This window comes from Ambystoma mexicanum, chromosome 4q (genome assembly GCF_040938575.1).
Source record: "Ambystoma mexicanum isolate Mex_15411 chromosome 4q, UKY_AmexF1_1, whole genome shotgun sequence".
Taxonomy (NCBI): domain Eukaryota; kingdom Metazoa; phylum Chordata; class Amphibia; order Caudata; family Ambystomatidae; genus Ambystoma; species Ambystoma mexicanum.
In genome coordinates, this window is record NC_090928.1 from 143,178,284 (window position 1) to 143,203,735 (window position 25,452).

General features: G+C 46.4%; 1 protein-coding gene across 2 annotated transcripts in view; it reads left to right on the plus strand.

Moving 5' to 3' along the window:
* Positions 1-25,452, plus strand: part of GINM1 (glycosylated integral membrane protein 1) — a 161,250-nt gene that overhangs the window by 99,102 nt on the left and 36,696 nt on the right. For both annotated transcript variants that reach the window (XM_069607670.1, XM_069607671.1), the window contains exons 4-5: positions 13,534-13,682; positions 17,969-18,128. In XM_069607670.1, the coding sequence (XP_069463771.1) occupies positions 13,534-13,682; positions 17,969-18,128 (309 nt within the window). The remainder of the gene's footprint in view (positions 1-13,533; positions 13,683-17,968; positions 18,129-25,452) is intronic.

Here is a 25,452-nt window from a genome sequence, read left to right on the forward strand (position 1 = left end):
CCAGGGCTCGCCTCTTCAGATCTATCAGGATCTTTCGCTTCTGACTCTCCAGAGGAGAAAGGCGCTCCGACCCCTGGCCCTCTTCCTTCAGGAACGACAAGTCGCGTACAGATGGCTTTTTCCAACGATACTGCAATTTTCATTTAATGGCTATCACTCACCTGGAAAATGCCAGCAAGATCATGCACCCGTCCTCCCCCAAGGAGGCTGTTTTGCCGAGCCCGGAGGCAACAGGGAGCCCCAAGTCAGTCCCTCCCCCACCACCCAGGTGATCCTCATGGTCAAGGGCATCTCGAAACAACAGGAGGAGGTAATCGGATCCTAAGTCATGCTAAAGGACCCACTGCTGCACTATCAGCCTAGGTGTCCGACCCCTTCGCTATGCAAAGCATCAGTTCCGGCCTTGCATACATTTATTGTCACTCATTGCGGCGGGCTTCGCTCACGGCCCATGCCAATTCCAAGGTTTGTTCTTAAGGTACTTGGAAACACATGTTACTCCTAATGTCTCAATTGGCCCTGTTGGCCAACGTTTGGGCTGCACTCACAAAGTTGGCCACCCCACCAGTTAAAAAGTTGGCCTCCCGTTGGGGGCCGGTGTTAAAACCCCAAGAGCAGGACAGCACTCTTCCAACCCACCCCTATGATGGCAACTAATGGGCATTCTTCCAACTCTCCCAACGCCCCGGAGCAGAGGGTAACTGACAGGGGCGTAGAAGACACATAAAATCTGGGGGGGACAGGGGACATCTTGGGGACTTTGCTTTATTTATTTAGTTATTGTGTTTTAGTCAAATAACTCGACTTCACAAAATTAGAATTACAATAGCAGTACGTATTAAATTACAAATATCACTATATAAAACAAGAGTCAAGAAGAACAGAAAACAGAAGAAAATTAAAGGATGCAGCAGCAAAGAACATGTCTTTGTATGTTGCATTTCTGGATTTTTCATCTGACAATGAGCTCATGGTAAGCGAGAGGAAATAACAATTACTTCCAGTGGGCCACAGTTAGGACGCCAGCTCGTTAAGAGGCAGATCACCTGTAAGTGGACTCCTGCCAAATATAGGAGTTGAAGCCCTTTCTGCCAACTGCAAGTTGCTACTTTTTTTGTGTGGGGCAAGGAGACGTGTGTGTCTCTTGGAATGGAAATATGGGGGTTTCAAAGAAAGAGGAAATCTGGTTTGTACCTCTGAGTAAGCCCTGTTATGGGAGTAGAAGGAGCAGGTGTGTGATGTTGTTGCTTTGACTGTCCTCCGGGGGGGGGGGGAGCTACAGCAAACAAGGAGGATGAGCGATCGCAAGGCCACCCCCTTATAAGAACTCCCCAGGTCCGCTGCCGGATGTGACGGACCCGGGGAATGCCTATTAGGAGGGTTGTATGTGGGCCGGGCCAGCCTCTCACGATGAGGCTGGTCCCTCTTATTCCATCTCATGCTGGATTAGGAGCCTAGCCTTTCTTTGCCTTTGTTATTCTGAATGCAGAGCTCGACTCTGTTCCTTTCTCATTTAACATTTGCTGCAAAGCCTGATCTATTTGATTCTCTCATATGTTACTAGGACGGCAGAGCACGGGCCCTCTGCCCTGTTACATTATTCAAAGAGCCCCTCTGGACTTTCTTTGCCTCTCCCTTGTCTCACTGCTTGCTTGCTTAATACATACCTCCTTGCTTGAACACTCAACATATTCTCCCGAACACAGCAAAGGCAGCTGCAGTCTGTCTTAACTTCAATTTGTTCCGTGTCTTGAATTGGCCTCTTATTTCCACTTTTCTGTCTGCAGGAGAAAGGCATTTGCCAGGCACTGCCATGATGGTTCTACCTCGCCGTAAGAGGGCAACAGTTAGCCAATATTGGAAGAACATGGGCATATTACGCCAGAGGCTGGCAGCTGCCTTCCTAATGCCTACACAAGAGACACAACTCTTGCCTTTGCTTCTAACACTAATTCAGTGGATGAAGAAACGCGAGAGCACACATATTGCTTATAAAGGAAGGGGATGATGTCTCACTTGGTTAAGACATTTTGATCACGCCAGGAGCTAATTTCCAGCTGCAATTAAGCGATTAGCTTTTAGACTTCTGGCTTTAAATACATTTAGTATTACCTGGAAAGCACAGAGGTTGCTCAACAGGGTTCCTGGAGCACAAGGGGTACCCTACTCGTGGGCATGGATTTTTGGAGGGCATTCTTGACCTGTTTTGGGGCTGGCCCCGACAGCCATGATGGGGGGAGTGGCATATTACTTTTGGTTGTACGTACTCTTTGAGGGTGGGCAGACATTGCCTCCTGCTTTAGCCCACTAACAGCTCTGCTTTGCAACTTTATAACACATACCTGTCCGGTGGCATGCAACTCAATGATACTAATGTTATCCGCCTCAGAAGTCTGGAATCCTTTGCCACATCAACTAGGGTACAGGCTTGCCACCTCAGACTTACCCATGGCTGAGTCGACATCTGTCGCCCTGTGGGGAAGACACACACAGAAAGAGCAGGGCACAGTGCCCTTGTGGGTTTTTCACACTTCTTCCTCGAGGTGGGCACAATTCACTCCGCAGAGAAAGTGGCACATGCTGGGCAACATTCTCCCACTTTGACTAGGTCACCCAAAGAGCGAAATTGGCCATTTGAAATACCTCTGTCGACTTATTATTGCGCAATCCACACTGATGGGTTTCAGCACCTGCTTAACGCGAGATGGCAATTAAGGGCATTTGCCAACGCACTCAAGAAGCACAGGACACCCTCTTACCAGCGACATACCATGCTCACTCATTCTAATCATGAATTGGCATTTATCTGGGGTCATGTTAAATGTATTTATTTATTACATGTGTAGCATCAAGCAAAACCCCCAAGCATCAAGGCGCAAAGTAAACTGAATGGAATGGACCACTTCCATTGGCACACGTTTTTACTTTTCCGCCACAAAATGGAAGATTTTAGAGTAAAAGGCAGGTGAAATCACATTGCTTTTCCACTTTGGAAGAGTGTAAATACCTCACGCAAATAAAGATTGCTGGCGGAATTGACAATGGCTTCCTCTAGACTCCACCCGCTTTTACCAGGTTTCATTTCCAAGCAGATCCCAGAGGAATCCCTTTCCTTATTTCCAGCATGAGAGTCCATGCTGGCAGTAAGGCCGCATTTGTCTGGTAGAGCGGGAAATACAGGGGGTCCTGGTGTGTCCACTCTGCTCCCAAACTCCACCCAGAAAATGCACGAAAATCTGGCCAAATAGAAAAGGCAACAGTAAAAAAGCTGAATGCATTCACTCTGCCTATTATCCCACCGGAAGATTAAGCCCGGTGCTGAACACAGGTGTTACATATTCCTGTGCACAATCTGCATTTGGAGAATTAACTAACTGAGCTACCTTACAAATGAAATATCCTCTGGGGCTTTACCGTCTTAGCCCCTTACCTGCCATGGGTATTTCCCCCCAGTGCCAAGGCCTTTTTTGGTGATTTCGGTATGTCGCCATTCAATCCCTTGAAACCTCTTTGTTACATGAGATATCTCGGCCAAAGTTGGCCCCTTTTTTCCCACATGTAGGCGGTCGTAACGCCACCCAGGAATCCTAGTTTGCTGTAGGGTGGTGAGGGAAAATAACCAAAAAGGAGAACATTTGGGTGTTTTTCAGAAAATCCCAATAAAATGTTGTACAAAAAAGCCAATGGTGTTTTCCTTGTAAGAGCTAGGAACAAATGGTTTGCTGTGCTGGATTCGCCATTTTCCAGGCTTTCAAGAACAGATTGAGTGGAAACCAAAATAACATATTTTGATATGCTAATCAGCCGTTTTGTGAGAGGTAGGCGATTTTGGCGTTTTTTGTCCAATAGGACATGCGTGGACGGAATGGAAGAAAAGGGTAGGAAAGCTGAATTGGAAGCCAGAAAGGCATACGTTTCTGGAAAGTCGACAATTTTCCAAGTTTAGGAAGGAGTGATTTGCACAGGTCAGGTAACAACTAGGTATGGAAAGATTCCATCGTTTGGGGGGAAATCGGGAAAATGACAGGAAAAAAACACAATTTCCGCACATTTCACTCTGGTCACCCACCCAAACACGCAGCCAACAACACATGGCCTTCCTTCCCGCATTCCCACAGGTTTCCCAATAAAAACAGTAACTCACATGTGTGGGTGCACCTACCTGGGTGCAAAGGGAAAAGCCTAAAACAATGGTAACCCCAAGTATTTTCGCACAGCAGATTTTCAGAAATTTTGCTCATGTGGACAACCTACAGATTTGGGCCTAGGGTGTCGATGCCACGAAGGAAAACTGGGAACCCCATGCATTTCCGAAAAGAAGACACCCGTGGGAATCCAGAGGTCTGACTTGCACGAATCGCCCCATAATTTATGACCCACAATCCCTGACAAAGTCTGAAATTTAATGGAAAAAACACAATTTTCATTTTGTCTGGGATTGTGGGTAATACATTCTGGGGGATTCGCGCAAGTCAGACCTCTGTGGATTCCCACGGGTGTCTTCTTTTCGGAAATACATGGGGTACCCTGTTTTTCCTTTTGTGGCTTCGACACCCTAGGCCCAAATATGTAGGTTGTCTCCCCAAACCCTTTGGGGGTTACCAGTGGTTTAGCCTTTTCCCTTTGGGCCCAGGTAGGAGCGCCCACACGTGAGGTACCGTTTACATCGGACACCTGTAGGAACGCGGTAAGGTAGGACATGCAGTGTTGGCAGCGTGTTTCGGTGGGTGGCAAGAGGAAAATGTCTGAAAATTGTAGTTTTTTCACCAAGTTTCAGACTTTGCCGTGGATTGTGGGTAATACATTCTGGGGACGATTTGCGCAAGTCAGACCTCTGTGGATTCCCACGGGTGTCCTCTTTTTGGAAATGCATGGGTTTCTGTTTTCCTTGGTGGCTTTGACACCCTAGGCCCAAATCTGTATGTTGTCCACATGAGCAAAATCTGCTCTGCCGAAAGGCGTGGGGTTACCAGTGGGTTAGCCTTTTCCCTTTGCACCCAGGTAGGTGCACCCACACATGTGAGGTAACGTTTTTGTCGGGACACCTTTTTTTTTGTTTTGTATGCCCCTCTTCCCTGGGGCAGATGATCACCCATCTGCCCCCAGGGTATTGCCCCCATGCTTTGGGGGGCCGGGGGAGAGGGCAGCGTACATAGTAAGCAGCTCCTCCCCCCACTTCAAAAACAGATCCCTGCATGACACACCAAGCACATATTCTGGGGGGGTTAAATGACATTACATCCCCCCACTTAAAATTGTGGGGGGGATTTGTCCCCCCCATGTCCTACGCCCATGGTAACTGAGGCATTGACCCAGAAGCATCATACACTACGATGCCTGTCACTGAACGTTAACATGCCCCCCCCCCGGCCCCCAAGCGCAAGTCGATCCTACAGAAACTACAAGACGAGGAGGCCGGGGTGTCGTTGCTCCAAGAAAGTCACCTCCTTCTGGCTGACTTTGGACGCCTACGATCTCGTATCTACCCTCGCCAGTTCTTTGCCTTGGGAGACTCTAAGAAGGGGGACACAGCGATCCTGTTTAGGAAAGACCTAAATCCCCAGATATTGGATACTATGACCTGCCCAGAGGGCCGCTTCGTGGCTATCAAATGCCTTTTGCTGGGAGACCTTTATACCTTTGTATCAGCATACGCCCCCAATTCGGGGCAGGCAAGCTTTTACGACTCACTGGGTTCCTCCCTCGCGGGCTTCGTTGAAGGCCAAACAATAATAGGAGGAGACTGCAATGGAGTACCAGACCCCACCAGAGATAAATCCCACCCCCTCCCCCACCCCTGGCGATTTCACACAGGCCCTCCGCCTCCTGCGCCTTTTGAGAACCCTGGAAGTAGTGGACTCATGGCGGGTGCTCCACCCCACCGAGAAAGATTATTCCTTTTTCTCTGATGTTCATCGAACTTTCTCTAGAATTGACCTCCTCCTATCCTCGCCCCAAACCCTCGCCTTCACCAACGATGTATCCATCGGCCCAAGGATCCTATCGGATCATGCTCCCATAATAATGGAGCTTCGCATCCAGGACCCCAAAGCCAACACCCCACGCAGATGGTCGCTCTATGACCCGATCCTCAATGCTAATTAGAGACAAGATCGCAACCACCATTAGGAACTTCTTCGAGGAGAACCCGGTCACAGACACCTCCCCTGCTAACAACTGGGACGCGATGAAAGCAATGGTTAGGGGAGCCCTGATAGCCCAAGGGGTGGCATTCCACTGGGACCGGAGACTAATCCGGAAAGCCCTGGAAGAAGAACTGCAAACGGCAGAAGAAACCCAAAAGAAGAACGGGTGGTCCCCCAGATCTCAATGAGCCCTCCGCTCAGACAGAAAGAAGCTGGAGGCCCACTATGCTGAGCATACCGCGCAATTATTGGCCAAGACCAGACAATTCTATTATGCCAAAAACAACAAGGCTAACAAGCTACTGGTAGCCAAGTTGGCCAAAACGAGATGTACCAGTACCATTGCAGGTCTCCGAGACCCACAAGGGATGATTCACTATTCTGAGATGAAGAAACAACTGGCAGTGGACCACCTAACCCACGTCATGACTGCACCCCCACGAGTCCGGTCCAAACAAAAGGAATACCTGCGGAGGGCCGCCTTGCCACGCCTGCCCGATCCCAAGAGAGAGAAGCTGGAGGCACCCATAACAGACGAAGAGGTCAACAAAGCCATCAAAGCTCTTAAATCGCGGGCTCCGGGCCCGGACGGGTTCTCCTCAAGATTCTATAAAATATTCAAACCCCAGCTGATTCCCCACCTGGTGACAGAATTCAACTCATTGAAGGGGACGGGCTTGGTGACCCCCTCAATGCAGGAGTCCACAACTGTCCTCCTTCCTAAACCAGGGAAGGACCCGAGAGACCCAGCATCGTACAGACCTATCGCCCTACCAAACATAGACGCCAACCTCTACTCCAAGATCCTGGCCAACCGGCTATCACACATACTTCCAGATATAATCCACCCCGACCAGGCGGGCTTTATTCTGCACAGAACCGCGGGAGACAATATCTGGAGAACCCTGAACCTGGTAGACCTCACCCACCGAAACTCCCAAGACCTCGCCCTGATGGCCCTAGACGCCACCAAAGCTTTCGACAGGGTAGACTGGTCATTCATGGAGTGCACCCTAGAAGCTTTCGGTTTCGGCCCAGCGTTCTGGTCCATGGTTCTGGCCAACTACAAAGCCCCTAAAATCATCCTGAGGATTAATGGCGCCCTCTCAACCCCGATCCCCATGACCTGCGGGACAAGACTGGGCTGCCCGCTGTCTCCCCTTCTCTTCGCCGTAACAATGGAATCCTTCACCCAGAGGATCAGGCAGAAGGAACTCATCAAGGGCCCGCAGGTGGGTCCATCTCAACACAAAATTGCACTGTACGCCGATGACTTATTGCTGACGCTCTCAGAAGCTGGCACCTCAGCGAGGCAAGCCTTGGCAGAAATCAAGAATTTCGGGGAGGTCACCGGCTTCACTGTCAACTTCTCCAAATCAGTGGCCCTGGGCATCGGCCTCCAGCGGGAGGAACGGGAAGCACTAACCAGGCTGTGCCCAATCAGGTGGCGGGAAGGGTCCATCCCCTATCTGGGAGTTCACATCTCAGCAAACCCGAAAGGCACTTATCAGGCAAACTCCCCCAGACTATTTCGAGAACTGGAGGGGGACCTGAAGCGCTGGACCACGCAAAAATCTCACTAATGGGACGGATCACGGCCACCAAAATGAACTTGCTCCCGAGATTCCTCTATGCCTGCTTCTCCCGCGCAGTAGCCATCCCAACACCAGCTCTTCAGGATCTACAGAGGAAAATGCTAAAGTTTATATGGAGAGGCAAGAAGGCCAGAATCCCCCACAAGACCCTGGTTGGCAATGCCAGGCTCGGAGGTCTGGGGGTCCCCGATCTCCAGGCATATAGGGTGGCAGCGCAGCGCGCACACATTCACGCTTGGCAGATCAACACAGCCCGCCCCAGGTGGGTAGAATTGGAGCAGGGTCAACTCCCGCCCCCCCTGCGATTCCTCCCACATATCCAGCCCCTCCTCAGGGAGCGCTGGAGGAACATTTTGCAGATGACCAAACACACACTAAGCGCCTGGGACTGGGCCCTGAAACGGAAGGGAATCCTGAGAGGCCAAAGCCCGCTCTCACCAATCTTTCATAACCTAAACTTCTCGCCGGGAGTTAATCCCCGTAACTTCCAAAATTGGATAGATGGGGGGCCTCGAAACCCTGGAACAGCTATACTTTGGGAACAAACCCTGCACCTTTGAACAGTGCAAGGAAGTGTTTCAACTCCAGGAGGGAGATAGATTCACCTACTGCCAGTTCCGTCACTGGTGCTCCCACCCCCAGACCTTCCAGGCGGCCACGCGCCCCCTTACGCCCCTTGAGCTAACGCTTAAGGACCTACCAGCTAGAGGCAGAACCTCGACCCTATACAGACGCTTCCTGGGGGACTTCCTATTGGCAAAAACTCGATGCATGGCCCAATGGGAGGCAGACCTAGGTCATTCGATTGACGATCAAACTTAGGTCGACATCTGGACATGCACCCACACCTCATCCACCTGTGTCACCAACAAGGAATGTGCATACAAGCTCATGCTGCGATGGTACTCCTCCCCGCTCAGATTACACCACATGAACCCACGAGTGGACTGCACCTGCTGGAGGGGCTGCGCCCAGCCTGGCTCCTTCTTTCATGTGGAGCCATGTGGTGGACCTGCCGCAAGATTCAGCAATTTTGGGTTAGGTGCCTATCGACCATCGAACAGATTACCGGGACCGCCCTCCCACTGGATCCGGAAACCATCCTACTGGGGGTCCCAATCCCCGGGATCTACCCCCGCTCCGGAAACAGAGCAAAACTATTAACCCAATGCCTCCTAGCAGGCAAAACTGTGCTGGCCCGCTTCTGGAAGTCCCCGGACGGTCCCTGCCTGGCTCACTGGTGGGGAAAACTTTGGGACACCCTGATCGCAGAAAAGGTAACCGCGGTGAGAGCGGGGGTCCTGCACTGCTTTCAGAATATCTGGGCCCCAGTACTGGACTATGACCAGCGATTTCCGCGCCTTGACATTCAAACCGATCAACACCCGATGGGCTCTGAGGGATCAGGAGTCCACTTAAGAGGTGGGGGCAGCCGGCCGGGCTGTGGCCCGAGAGAACTGGAGGAGGGGGACTGGGGTTGGGAAATTGGGAAGGGGGGGGAAAAGAGTACGGACTTGAAGGAACTACTAATTACAAGCAAATTTGCCATGCAAAGTTATTTGTAACCTGTCCTGCCTTGGTTTAAAATAAATATGTTTTAAAAAAAAAAGTGACCTAACCAATGTGATGAATCCAATGGTGTCATCACTTCTTTCCCAGCAGTAGTCTCTCCCTGTGTAGCCAGGGGAAGGCAGCTGCTACCTGATCCTGACCCCGGGGGCTGCTATAATAATAATAATAATAATAATTTGGCATTTATATAGCGCTACGAACCCTCAGGTATCTGAGCGCTGCTTATTATTACCCACGGGGTGTGGTGCTCATTTATCGACCTCGGAAGAATGAAAGGCTGAGTTTGGCCCTGCCGGGATTCGAACCTGCATTCGCAGGCTCTGCACTGATGTCAAAGCGAGCGCTCTACTCGCTGTGCCACTTGACCAGCTAGACGAGATTGGATCACATGGGGTGGGGGGGGGGAAGGCACCCTCTCGGGTAGTATGGCATCATCGGATGAGACACAGTATTCTCCCTTTTCTTTTGAGGATACGCCGTTGATGCCCAATGCCTTAATGGCATATTTGTCATCCCTCTCCTCATCCACTTAGGAAGGGTACTGAAAACCTTTTCACAAGATCTGAAGGCAAGCCGTTAAAATCGAACTTGCGTTTTAAGACTTATGAAAACACCTTCTCAGACTCTACCTACAAGTCATTCAGAACTGACTTGCCCTTAAAGATCACTGAGAACACTTACCTAGACTTCAAATGCAAGTCTTCAAGAGTGGACTTCCATTCCCGCAAATACAAGAATACTGTGACGAAGAAGATGAACCGAGTAATACAGATCAATGGAGGCCAAGAGCACAAGCTGCGCTCTAGTTGTTGCAAGCGCATAACTGTGGCTTGGAAATTTAAACATGAAAAGCAGCCGGCAAAGGCGCGCTGATGGCCGGAGATGTCTGCTCTTCTCGGTATGGACTGAGAAACCGTGGGGCTGGAGAGTGTTCCGTGGACCCAACCAGCTCGAGGACAAGGAAAACCAAAGCTGACCGCGAGTGAGGACACGCTGCAGGAACGCCAGAAGCCGACGTGAGGCTTCTGGGTGTTTGCAGGTGTTGGCAGGCCACCTATGCCTTACCAAAGTCAGAAATTATGCAGAAAAGCCAAGCAGGAATCGTGAGAGGCAGAGAAGAAGAGAAACATGCGGCGAGAAGGAAGAGCACGACAAATGACCACCACTGGCCTGACGCGGGAGAAACGGAATATGCCAGCAAGAGCCGGTGAGTCACCCAAGGGAAGCGGGGACACCGGGGCATATTGGCAGCCATTCATTCCAAACCCAAGTAATTGTTAATGAAGCACATGAAAGAGAAATGTCAAATGAGCATTGCTTTTAAAAGGGAGAACAGAACTAGCAGAGATTTTCAAGTTTGTGAGTGTATGCAATACACATATAAGAGAAGCCCTGTCAGCCTAGTATACCAGGCAGATCCAATACAAGATGAAACAAATATAAGAGGCTATCAAGTTTGGAAGTGTGCGCAGAGACCACCTGAGAAAAGGCCTGGCAGAAGAGTATACCAGGCAGTTGCTAGTGTGTTCATATAAGAAAGCCCTGGTGGGGAAGCACACTAGCCAAGGACAAGCTGAACAGTTTATATGAAATGCACCACATAAAGTTCTGAGAAGGAAATATCCGGTCTAGCAAACGGCTGTGTTGCTGTTCAGGAGAACAGGAGTGAAAACCTGGCAAGGGAATGCACCAGGTATCCCACCAAGAGACAGACTCGCAGCCAAGTTATTTTGATTCCAGTTAGGATGTTGATTAAGAGAAACATAAGGAACTAATATTCTTGGAAGTATAAAACAAAGTGAAGAGAAATCCAAGGGAAGGAACTACCCTCTGAAACAAGGAACTCTATCCTTCTGGAACATTTGTGTTAGAGTTACGCATTTTCCTTTTTGAACATGTATACACTACAAAAGGTCAAAGACATTTTCCCTTTTCACCTTCGAGTTGATTTTTAGAATGTGAGGGCCAGAATAGGACTTTGGACACAGAATGTTTTACTTTGGACATTCTAACATCTGAAAAACCTTTCATTTTGTTTGAGGTAGGGAAATGCCTCTTAGTATAGGGATTGAAAAGTATTTCCCAACCCCCTTTTCTTATGTCAATAAACGTTTCAGGCCAAAACATAAGTCTCTGTTTCTGTGTCTCATTCCTGGTTCCTCACACCAGTCTTTAGGCCATAAAATGGGGTTGTGGGTGAGGCAGGGCAGTTAGAAGTCAGCAGTACCCTTTTGAGATTCTTGATGGCCCGGCAGTGCTGAATCAGACGACTTGGTGCTGTGCGAGAAATTGGAAGATTGGAACAGTGAAAAAAACTACTGGTATGTCCTGGTGATTTGAATATGTTGAGTGGATTTTGAAAACATCTCCAAGCAGCTGAACGGCAAAAACACTAGGATCCTGGCTGTCTTGGCTCTCTGGGTGCTGTGAGTGTCTCGATCCAGGGGCTCAGGGACAAGATGAGTCCTTTTCTTGTCCTCCAACTGCAGGGGTCCTTCAGCACGGTGAGGTCGTGTGTACCGCTGTGAGTGGAAAAGGTCTTGTTCCAGCAGCAGATTCACTGCCACTGGTGCTTGGGGATAGTTAGGGGACAGAGCTTCCCTCTTCTGTGGAACATCTGTCTTCACCTCACAACTGGAGAGCTAAGGTCTGCTCTCCCAACAGGTTCCAAAGAAATCTTCAAGGGTTGAAGTCCAAAAGATGGTTCAAAGGAGTGGGGGGAGACTCCTTCTTTAAAGGTAAAAGCCCAAAGGTGACTGGACTAATGCTAGCCTGCCTTTGTGGTCCAATTACTGTTCTTGGAAGAAGTGGACTTTGCCTTTCTGATGTCACACCTAAAGTGCTATGTGCTAGAGGAAGTGGAGAGGATGCGAAGGAGAGGCAGGGAGAGAAACAAGATGGTGGAAACCTCCAACTGTACATAGCTCTCCCTGTCTACCATAAACCCGCACCTTCTCTTCTCAATAGGATCAAAGGACTTTAAATATGCAGTACCCTGGTGTGAGGCTAAGCCTTTTGTAAATGGCTGTGCCCTTTGATTCCTATTCTGAGGCAAGCTTCCTGTGGAGTGGCTGTCGATGGGGGCAGGGGTGGGATGGTGGGGGGAAGGCTGTTACATATGTCCCTCTGAACGAATGGAGAGCGGCAACCACCTCCCCATGCAACGTTCCTGCCAGTAGGGCAATGTCTAGCCTTCTGGGGAGAATACACATAACCATTCCCCAGCTGATCTGGGTCTACAGGGCTGACAAATGTATGATATCAATGTAATGTGGCTGCAATTATAATGAGCAGTGCCATGTACTAAGCCTTGACTCTGGCATAGCTTATTTTTAGAGTTTACCCAGCAGCCAGCATGGGCTACTTATAATCATCATAATTTTGGTACAAGGTTGCAAATATTCAATGCATCCACTGCGCTGCAGCGACTTGGCTGTCACTGCAGTTGTCACATGGGCACCTGTGACCACTGAACCTGCTCTGTGCCCCTCCTAGAGCAGGCGCTGAAGATCAGGATACTGAAGCAGCAGGGCACAGCTCCACACTATGCTTTTGTCAGAGACCTTATGAAAAGGGGAATCTGATCAGCAGATTACCCTTTCTAAGGTGGAATTACCTGCATCATTTGATCAATTGATAACAATCAAAGAAGCTAGGCTTTCACACCCTTCCAGATGGCAATTCATCACAAGCACAAAAATGAATTTTGGCTTAATTTGAAGCACCACGACTTAGGTCTTGGAGTCCTGTAAAGTAGGAGTTTTAAAGTAATGTGAGGTGTAAGGAGGGCGAGAGGTACCCACAATTTAAGCCGCAGCTCCATTGTAGCCACCGGTTTAGGAAGTGTCATTTGTAGGCACTCTTTCCGTTTGTATTATCAGGGTGCTGTTGCTTCCGTTTCTTTTCCATTTTTGTTTTCCGCCTCACTTCTTGGGCCTATACAGCATAGGAACCACGTATGATTTATGGCAGACGCACTCTTGGTGCATATAAAATACATTTGAAGGAAGTAAATTAAACAAAAGTGCATGTTGGTACTTGTATGCCTCTGTCCTCCTCACGTTCAGATATCCTCTCGACCAGCTATTTGGAATATTGAAACCCCAAGAAAACTGTGAGCATCCTAGCTATTAAAAGATTGGGATGTGGGCATTGGGTTGGTGTAAATGTATTGTTTGATAACTTGTCATCTTATGCATTGTTTTTATTTTGCAAAGCAGCAAATGAAGATTCGCATGACTCCAAAGCCCAAGAACATGAAGGAATTGTTGGTATTCGAATTCTTGTCCACGAGTGGCCTCTGGCATCGGGTTCCGATTCCACCTTAATCATTGTAGAGGAAGAAGTGACAGAGATTGAAGGATATGAGGTACTGTGCTTTGCTTGTTTCCATGAGAAATACTAGCTGTGCTAACTGCAGTTATTTGAACCCAAGATTTGTGCATTGGGAAATGTCTTGAAGAAGCTATTGCTAAAAAGATTGTGCAGGCCCTACATTAAGGAAACATTGAGTTTGCTGGTCTTTCATTAATCTCGCTCCATGTAGCCTACTGCAAGGATGGGATTTGGGAGGACGGCCATGGTTGTCTAGCTTGGATGCTTTGAGCAGGAGCTCTATGATGTTGCCTAGCCAGTGTCACTTGCACTGTATCTATCGTGAGGCTGGAGGTTTCTCACTTTTGTCTGGAAAGCTCCTGAGAACGTTTGAAATTAGCCTTCAATTCAACCCAGTCCTACCCAATGCGCATATAAGGCTTTAACCTAGTTAGTAAAAAAATAATTATTAATAAATGGGGCTGATGTCAACATGTGATGCAATTGGCTTCTGGGATGCAGATGTTAGCTTAACTAAGAATGAGATTAAATCGGGTCATAAACAAAGGGTTCCTGTGGAGGGTTTTGTATCTTATACTGATGGCCTTTCCTTTATTTCTGATTATATGTGTAATGCCCTTGTAGCAAACTACAAGAGAAAGAGCTTGAAGGCATGGATAGTGCAGGTACCAGCCCAGATGATCAAGTGCACGCTAGGAGGATTGGATGCCCACAGCCTATAAGAATCTTCTGTGCATTAGGATAGGGGGTTCTGAACCAATTGCATTACAGTTCACAAGTGTGGCACAGAAGATCTGTTCGTTTTTTGGATGTGAACTTGAATTTGTGTGTGAAAGAGGCTGGCAATCGCTCTGGCGCAGATCTTTCTGCTTAAGTATACAGTGGAGCTCATTTTAAATGGTTGCGTGGATTAAATACAAAGGTAAAATGTGAGGTGTAATGCTTTTACGCCTCAATGCTCTACCCGATTTTCGAACAGTGATGAGGCGGATGAGGGGCACTGATCAGAGAGAAGATCTCAGCCATGCTGACTTTGTCTCGTGGTGTGTTTCGTTTTATGCCTGCATGACCATTTTTATTCAAGCATAAAACAGATTTCTATGGAAACCTCCTCAGTTTTGTACCTGCTCAAAACACAGGTAGGAATACATTAGTAAATGCCACATGCAAAGCGAAATTTGTGGCATTTACATGTTCACGAGACAGAGGGGGAGATGCAAGAGTGATAGTGGTTTGGCCTCTTTTCTTGTCCCCCTCCGTGCAAGTGGGCAAGTGCTAAGGTTGGTGGTCAAATGCCTGCAATCAACAATTTTAGGAAAATGAGGCTTGGTGGCTTCCCTCCAAACTTTTACCTTTGTGCTTTTATTTGCACTGATTCAAAATCCATTTCACAAATAGGTGTGAGATCTAACGGTATTCTACCAGCTACTCCCCCAGGATCCTCTGCTCGGGTGGCCAGGGGATTGCCATTGCTGTTGGATCCAAAAGCTGGGTATGGACAAGTGAGGGAGGATCACCTGAGTGGAGGGTCACAAGGGATTGGGATGCGAATACCCAAGGGTGACACATGGTATTCCCCCCCGCCCTTTTGATTTGTATACCAACCCACTCTCCCTCAGCCTTAATGGGGGTATTTCCTAACACGCCCCATCTCCCCCCACCCCCCCACATCCCCATTTTCCCTCTGAAACCCCTTCCTCAGCTCTCATGGAATATTTGGAATCCCATTCCGTCTCCCCATTTTCGACTAGTACTGGGAAGAAGAAAAGGCAACCAAGAGCAGTGAGGATTAGCCATGAAAAACCTCTTGAGAAACCAAGAAAAGACTGCCACCAAATACCATTAGGTTGTCCCATAATTAGCCAGGCAGGAACAGGCATTTAACACTGGCCACTCACACCTGACTCAAGTTGACTCTCTTTTCAGGACTAAAGGACAGGCATGTCCTTTTAATTGGATTATTGAAGGCCAGGCAAACCCAACCCTGGCCACCCACTTGCAGCCCATTGATACACCACCTGGGTATAAAAAGGGACTGCTGAGAGCGCACAGGGAGAAGCAGTTGGGAGAGAAGGAGGAAGGCTGCATGGCTGAGTCCAGCAGGGGATCCCTTCTCCGTCCCAAACCAGATTTTGAAGCCATAGCAGAACAAGCTGGAGAGGCATTTTGGACTAGAGGAGCCAAGAAGCTGGCCCTGTGTGTGTTGAAGGGCTGCAGCGTGGCTAGGGAGCCATGTATCCAAGGAGCAGGAGTGAGGCAAACTGTAGCCTGCTGGCCATGTCCCAGTGAATGCTCATTCCCTTGGGATGTGTGCCGGTCCCAAGGGTATCTGAGGGGCAGGTGGTGAGACCCTGACCTCGACCCAAAGCATCCCGGAGAAACCGCTCGCCAGCGCTACGCTACTCGATGAGTTTCGTGTGACCCAGAAACTCGGGAGCGTGTGGGTGGATGGGGCTGAAGAGGGAGGAGAAGCAAGATCGTTAAAATGACATGAAACGGAAAGCAAGTGATTGGTTATAAAAACAGTCCACCATTGTCCATAGAGAGAAGGGCATTGTAGGACTTGCAGGAGAAAGCAAAGGGGTCTGGGACCCGAATTAGGGAGAAAGTCGGAGGAGTCTGGGACCCATGTGGTAAAGAAAAGAACTATAAAAAAACTAGCATTGCCTCAGCAAAAAGGAAACCAGTATTGTTTCAGCCAGGAGGCTATTTGATGCTGACAGAAAGCAAAGTGATTTGAAAGAGAGGGCAAGTAGCCCACATGTAAAATTGAAAGTGAACACCATTGCCAAAGTAAAGGAAAGCGTGCAAGAGGCATAAGGGGAAAACAGAAGGAAGCACAGAGGGTGCCAGAGACATAGGGAGAAAGCAGAGTCCCATGGACTAAAGACACTGCAGCAACCGCAAGCCAGAAGAGAAGAGAGCCAGGTATCAGAGGTGGCGGGTAATAATGTCCCTATATATATGGTCGGCGAATATAATGTCACCAGGAAAAGGTAGTGGCGACATTATATAGGTGTCCATATATATAGGGACGGGGGTGTCACCGTCTCCCCTTGAAAACAAAAAGGTTTTGGTGGTTGCAGGGGTCCCCCCCACATGTTTCATGTAGGAAAGTCTCCGCCAAAAACTTCAGTTTTTCGGCTAATGTTTTGCATGGCGAAATTTTTGCGGGGACATTATCACATGAACCGTAACAGAGTGGTCGCTCGTAGAAGTAAAAATCTATGTGTTTTCCTTTGATACAGTGCCAGTGTTAACTAAAAGAAACCGCTATCTCCCCTTGAGAGAGGTGAAGTGGGAGCAAAATCCTTAAAGTGACACTAACGCTATTCTTCCCTAAAGAGAAGAAACTGTTGAATTTTGTGAAACCGTTGAGACCAGAGGGGCCAGAGCTTGGGGAAAGGAACCCAAAGAGGCCCACTGAAAAGCATAACTATTTATGTAAGTGAACTATTGATGATTTGGTAAGACAAGTGTACTAACAGGGACTTGGTAAAGCCTACAACACATTGCTGTCCAGAGAGAAAGGCATTGTGCGAGTTGTAGTAGAGAACTAGCCAGAAGGCTATGGTTGATTTGATATTGAGGAAAAGACAAAAGTGTATGAACTTGGTGCTAACAAATCACGAGGAACTTGAGTGAAAATACTGGGAAACTAAGATAAATACTGTTCCACCCTGGGGAAAAGAGAAATCCCAGAGGAGGTCGAGGAGAACTGTGATTGATGAACTGTAACTGCCTTTTGAACTGTGAAGTTCCCCAAGTTACTCCATCTTGGGGAAGGGAGCTGTGGGATAGCTCCATGGCCATCCTTACTTTACTTTCATGCACCCTTTTGTTTGAATATTATCCTGAACACTTTGTATTTGGAAAGTGAAGGCATGCAGAGGTTCGACACAGACATCACTTTTATTTTATTAACAAACCCTGACTATTTTTCTTTTGTTTTCTGGTCGAGACTACTCCCAGTTAGAGATGGGGCAAGATAGGCATTTCACCAACACAAATATCTTTACTAAAGGTTTTGAAAACGTATCTTATGTCTGTGTTGCTCTTGTCTAATCTCACAAAGGACTCGAGGGCCCATCTGAATAATAAAGTGTTGTTTGGTGTTTTTCAGGGACATTTAGAAGTGTCTGTGATGCGCTTTCTTGAAAGACATGTCTGAACTGTTTTGTTTGGTACTAGTTGTGATCAAGGCAATAAAATAAATGCATTAAACAACGGTATGACAAGTTATTACAGCTTCCCTCATCTAAAGTCTCTCAATGGGTTTATAACGCCCGGAAATCACTCTGTATTCTCCATTCTTCATAGGCTGAGCAAGTGGAGACTGTGGTTCTGGAAATCCTAGTAAATAAAGAGTTGAGGGTGGAACGACATTCCCGGTACATGGTTTCTCTGAATGAAAGCATGCTGCATTCTTTACCAAGAGATGGCGATGTTTTAATCACGCAGTCTAACCCCTCTGGAAAAGGTAACGTTCCAATAAGAACACTGTTTTTGGGGGAAGAGGTTGGGGGCAAAGAATAATGTATCTTGACTGGAAAATGAGATTACTATTCATTACTGTAATTTGCCTGTCAGGTGAGTACTCAAGTAATTGGTTTATATGTGATTAGCTTGTTGGGTGTCTAAAAATAGCCTTCGGCTTTCCATTTATAATCGTACCTTTTGCACAAAAGTTTGTGTGGGGAATTACAGAGAAAGCAAATCTAGCTGTAAGTTAGTGTATCTAGATAGTAAGTATTAGCACGTGGGTTTGGGGTTGTCGCCTCCCCTTACATGCTCGCATTTTCTTTCTTTTGGGTGGGAGTGGGGGTGGAGGGACTGGGTGAAGGTTTGCTGCTCTCGCTGACCTTTTTCTGTTTTCTTTCCGTCATAAAGTGCTCTTGGCAAAACAAATAAACGTGCATTATCCCAGGTGCTAATGACTGCATTTCCTTGCCTGCAGAGCCATTGCAGGATAACTATAATTAACTTATTTTTTTTTAAGCCAATTTTCATTCACTCGAGCCTCCACTCCCTGGTGGCAGGCAGTTACCACCCTGTATGGCCCGCCATGGAAGGAATTTTATTTCACTGCCTTAATCAACTTTTTCAATTATTACAATTACAAAAATGAATAACACATTTAAGCAATAAATATAAAAGTACGAACATAGTGACACGTTTTAAACGGCTCCCTTAAAAGTAAACCGAATAAGAAAATCACGGACGGGTGATCAAAGAACCAAATAAACATTAACAATTAAATTTAGAATAAAATATCTTCAAACAGGCTTCTCTAAATCTCTAATTACACACAAGATTAAAGACCCTATAAGTAAACAGACAAAGCAAGTATGGATTACAAGATGCCTATTTGACCTTAAAATTACCAAAATCTAACACAAGATCACCTCAAGTCACATTACTTAACATATTCATATTCATACAGAGATCTTTAAAATATCAACGAGAACTGTTGTGCTCATTATTGCCACTTCATACACTTGAACAATTGTCTGTTTTGGTATTATTATTATGTGCAAAATGGGGACTAGTGCACTAATTTCAATGCATTCAAAAAAAATGTACTGTCGCTATTCGAATACTCATGATCCTCGTGGCGACAATTGCTACCCATCTGTCTTCCGGCTTAAGGTTCGCAACGGAGGCCATGTGTTTACAAAAATGTATTTGTTTTAGCCCCATAAGCGACTGACGGTCTACTATCAGATGTTCCAATGTTTTCTTAATCTGATGGTCACCACAGAACCGACAAAAATTGTCTTCAGCATTAAGGGGTTTCCTACGAGTTTGTACATCACGTGTAGGTCATAAATTAAGCCGCACTCGTAATATTGCACATCTCAGCTGTGGGGTTGGTGCTTGGCATAAATATGGTTCCACATCTCTATACTTTTTTGGGCCAAACCAGTGATTGTCAAAGACTTTATATTTGAGGCATGAGGCTCTTGTATCCATCCAATCCATCATGTATAGTTATGTCTTGGCTCGGACTGGATTCGCAAAAAGAACATCGATTGTAATATCAGCATTCGCCATCACACTAATATGGCTAGTCCAATTTTGTGCTAACACATGATGAGAAGTCAACATATACTGAGATACAGTTGCTAAAGTAGATCCATTGAGGGCAGAAAGTAGACATTTCCTAAATAGGGCACACATATGCCAATAATACATGGCTGTCAGAGATGTCAACCCCAGCTCGTATCGCAGCCATGGACCCGGATTACCTTGTGGTAAATGAAGTACTGATCGCCAAAATTGAACCTCCAATTTATTCAAATAAGTAGATTGTATGACTTTTTTCATTTCAAGACCATAAAGAAGCGTAGGTGTTACATTTTGAATCCAAAACAATATCACAGATTTGTTGGAAAATGTACATATATATATATATATATATATATATATATATATATATATATATATATATATATATATATATATATATATATATATATATATATATCTTTCGCAATTGAGAGTTAGCAGATGGAAGTCCATACAAAAATTAGACCTAAATATACATAGTTACATTTATGTGGTATAAGCACTAACTAATATTCTGTACGTTTGCTCTTTTGGTATAAAAAATATGTGAGCAGTACATATCTGCAACCAAGGGTGTTGCTAGGTCTGGAAACGATGCAGGGCTACACTAATGTCGGGATGCAGGGCTAGTTAGCCTTTTGGTTGTAACCTCTGAGCTTCTATCCGGGGCTACACAACCAAAAGACTTGGGGCTATAGCTCCCTCAGAACCCCCCCTAGCAACACCTCTGTTGGCACTAACGTTTTTGTCTATTTCTTTGAATGCATATTTATGCAAAGCAACAAGAATTGGTAGTAAAAGGAAAATCTTTGGACATATGTACAATATATAACCTGCTATATGTTTGTGCGTCATAAAGCAACCTATGATGGCTAAGAGGATGTTAGATTAACACGCATGAGAGATATTTGTTTCTTCTAGTAATTAACATTTACAATACAAAAAGCAGTCTTTGCTTCATCGTGTGACAGACTCGCGTGATTAGATAATGTGACGACCAAATATCGGTTAACCAATATTTTACGCTGTCAAAGTTGTCTATGGTTGTCACTTTTGACGGGTTTCAAGGTCGAGATGTTACTGGTTTTGCTGTGTCGTGATGTTTTCAGTGAGAAGCCTCCAAGTCGGAGCATGTACGGTGGTCTCTTGCTCAGTCTTCCGGGTTTCGGACTGTCTCCTGCACTGCACTCTTTTTGTTGAGGGTTATTTCTTGGTTCGCTCTAGGACCTTTTACTGCAAACCCCAAAATGCAATGTTAATGAACTGCGGTTTTCTCAAAGACCTTTAGCAACTAACGCACTCGCTCCCAACATGCAGTGGATCCTTGTTTTCTGCAGATTTTCTCAGCGCTCTTTTGAAATTCGTACTCTGAATTCCTCCCTGGAATTACTTCCTCAGTTTGCTCTTGGAATACACCCGAGTCTCCACAGGCAGCGTTTTTCATCAGCTTCTCAAACTTTTGGGCGTCCTACTCCAGTGCCCAAGGTGCATATTTACTGCTTCAACTGCTGTTTTACACCACTGGACTCCTGAACTGGAGTCTATTGCTCTTTCTCACCTCTCATCCTTGATTGCAGTATATGTCCACGGCCCCCCCCCCTCACACAAGGGGCTGAGGTCCACTTCTTCCCCTCCCGCCCTGGTCTCTCGACTGGCTACACACATCAGATCATCCCCAACTCTCTTACTCGCCCAGCATACGCCCCTACCACACACACCCGGCGGCGGTGTAGGTTCCTCACTCCGATTCCACCCTCATCGGGTGTCCACATTACTATGGTAATTTTCTGTTTGGTGGGGGTCTTCTCATTGTCCTCTGGTCAGACATCCAGAGGGCTTTCTAGTCCCGCCTGATCTCCTCAAATCTTCCACATGTTATGTTATTTAAATAGGCTTTTGCGTTGCGCCAAATCGCCACAGTAGTAGTCGTCTCAGAACGCCTAGGCGTGTCCATGGATTGGCGTACTGTGCCCCTGCAAGGGGTATCCAGACTTCAGTCTGCTGGCGGAAAGAAAAGGAATGCGGGGGAATATAAGAAGAGAGGGGGAGGGGGCGAAGCAGAATATAGATGCAACAAACAGGGGCAAGGATGTATTAGCAGAAGAATGTTTTGTGATGGTGAGTGCATGCCAGTCCGGTTAGGTGGATCATGCGTCTGCAAAAGGGAGGAGGCAGATATGTCCTGAAGTGTTGTATTTCCAGGGCAGATTTGGAGAGTTGCAAGTTAGAGCACAGTCATGTTGGATGCATGAGGGGCTGGAAGGTGTGCGCTCGTGCAATGATGGTTCTGACAGTAGGACAGCATTGTTTGTTTTCCCTCCCTTCATTGAGCGTGCATGTGGTGCAGCCACCGCAGCTTCCACAGCTTCTCTGACCAAGTCAGACTCCGTCCTTGGTTCTCTGGGACATTTTCCACTCTTGTGGTGCTGTGGGCTAGATCTCTTCACTGCAGACAAGAACAGACTTCAGAGAGAACATCTATGGGCTATGCATAGATGCCAATGATCACAGCAGGGACTAGGAGTTTGACCCCCTCCCGCCCCCCCCAGCCCCCCCAAACACCCAAAGGGACTGGTGGCATGTGCCAGAGGGCATCCTAAAAGCAACTTCCTTCCTCTTCCATCAACTATCCAGCAGCTGTTTGTGCCCACTGTTGGGACAGTTTTTCTAAAGTCCACACAAGGGTATTTAGAAAACTATTATAGGGACAATACAGTAAACTGTTGTATAGACCTGTACCACCTGACATTATATTTGGTAGTAATGACGGAGCAGTGGGGCATATCTTAGGGGGGAGAGAGGGCTGTAGATGGGAACAACGAACTTGGAGGAATACTGAACTTCAGCCTGCGTCGCATCTTGATAGAAATGTAAATGTTAGCATGCGCCACACAAATGAAACTGTGAATGTTACCAAGGGCCTCACTTAGATTGAATCGTGATCACTAGCCTGCCTCACATCTAGATGGGATATTGAAGATTAGCAAATGCCACACTCAGATGGAATAGTGAATGATAGCAAGCATCACACCTAGACATAACTACAAGGACAGCAATGCCAATTAACTAAAGCACTAACAATTTTACCCCTCTGCATACACCTCTCATACTCTAACCATACTCTAACCAAACACAACCACAAGCCTACGACACAACAATCCGCACAAACTTCACTACACTGTAACAACAAAACAAACCACACATAGACTCGCACAACAGCACACGATGACTACCGACCGTAAAACACCCCAAGCCCAGCCAACGGACCCACCGGGCTGAGGCTGCAACAGCACATCACTGCTCTCTTGCACTTTTCCAGCTTATCCCCGCTAACTCACCCTCCCCTTCCCTCTTTTTTTCAGAGCTGCCAGAGCGACAGGGGACCACTTCGGTGGTGATAGTGCGCGGTACAAATATCCTTTAACATTAACATAACACAGATGGCCACAGATGTGGAGCAAGAAAGCCTGGTGACCAAGAGGTTAAATAAATAATAAAAAAATAAATAACCCACTAACTCAACTAGATAACCTCAACTTTCCACATACAGCTCTCACACAAACTCACGCAACCACTTCTCTGCACAGCAATCCGCACGCACTTCACCACACTGCAACAACAAACACTCAATCCGTATCAACCGCACATGGGAACGCGCATCAACCCGTTAACCGCACAAGCTCAGCGGACGGTGTAAACTGAACTGAAGCTGCAAACAGGACATCATAGTTCCCACACTCCTATTCCCACTACACCCTACTAACAGCCCACCCCTCCTTTTCTTGGTTTCGGGTCCTTTCATCGCCATTAATGACAACACCTGGCTTTTAAACGTGTACAGAATTATGAAAATCGAAAATGGTCAAACAAAATTTTAAGGAGGTGGTGGGAAAGGGCAGATAAGTAGTTGGGGGTACCCCCCCAAAAAAAATTCGATGACCATTTTCGTAAATCTGTACACATTTACAAGCCAGGCATTGTAATTACTGGTGAAGAAAGAACGTAGAACCCTTTTCAGATCCACCCGAGCGCCTGGGTTCCACTTTGGTGGCGGCGGTGGTGATGGTGCACGATACAAATACCTTGTAACATGCATATGATTCAAAGAAACACTGATTCACTGATTTATTGTAAAAGTAGTGGTTTATTTTATATGTACACAGGCAAAGAGAATTTCTTTAGAAAGTTAAGTACTATTATATTTCATTAACTCAATTAATAAAAACCAGCACAATACTTCTGGTATGCAAACCAAAGTATAAATCTTATTTAGAATGGCATTATGCAGTTCAAGGTGAGTAAAACCTAGTGATACACATTTAGAATGGAAGCAGGGGATTACAACCACTTTAGTAGACTTTTAGAATTACAGTATGTAATTCAAGGTAAGCGGACCCTTTTGATAATAAGCTATCTTAGTTATTGTGTTTCAGGAAAACTAGTAATACCAACGCTGTTACAAGTTAAACTCTTGCAACATATGTAAGTTCTTCTCTCAGGAATGATACAGTTACACCCACAGTACCTTTCAGAATATTTGATCACAATTCTGAGTTAAGCAATACCTTGGGAAGTACGTTTCTGAGGGTCCATAAGCACTTCATGGTTAAGTAAGAACTCGGGATACACGTTTAAAATGGCAGTACCCTATTCGAGGTGAGTAAAACCGTATTGGTTATAAACTCTTACACTATTTCTATTATTGGAATATCTAGATACACCAATGTTACTTTTCAGAAGAGTGGAACACAATTGTAAGGTAAGCAAGAACTTTATCAGACTTTTCAGAAAGGCAGTGTGCAGTTCATGTAAGTAAGAACCTAATGTTACACATTTAGAATGGCAGCAAGCCATTCAAGGCGAGTAAACCCTATTGGTAAACCTTTACACTTATCCATTTTCAGGAATAATAAAGGAATAACAACTTAGTTTTATAGAAGAGTGGAACACAGTTCAAAGGTAAGTAAATAACTTCTTGTACTTAAGACGGGCAATAAGCAACTCAAAGGTAAGTAAGAACAATTTGTAACTTATTCTGCTTCGGAATTAAAGTTACACACAAACACCTTTGTAAGTACTTTGCAACACGTTATATTTTCTAGTCAGAGGTCTTATACTTAAGTCCTTCCCTATTCTAAGGCATGAGTGAACTCTGAGACAGAAGAGGGACACTGGTGACCACTCGGAGGCCAACAGTATACAGGTCAGTATAGGACTCAGATGCAGCAAAGTCAGAGTTCCAGAGGATTTCTTGACGAACAAGTGCAGACTTAGGAGTTGGTAGAAAGTGTCAGGAACTTTGTAGAAGGATCCCTAAATGCGTTCCAGCATTAGGCCTGGCTAAACGGTATGGGCGAGAACACAAACCACCCATTCAGCTACACAGGAGTGACACAAGGCTTTAGGTAAGTACTACCCTCAGCCACAAAGGGCCTCAGCAATGAAGAGCTTGCAGATGGACGCTTTCACAATGCAGCAGAACAGGACCCGGTTTCTGGATTCTTGGTTGTGGTGACGAAAGAACGGCCAATGGATGCTAACTTGCAGCAGCAGACGACAGAAAAGACTCCCAACAAAGGATTATTTCAGGGTCAGAATGAAGGTCAAAGGGCAGGCACAAGCTGTGGAAAAGTCCAGAGTTCCTGTGGAAATCTTCTGTAAGCAGTAAGTAACATGTTTTGTGAGGAACATGGATCAGGGACTTCAGAGAAGTCTCCCATAATGCACCAAAGCGT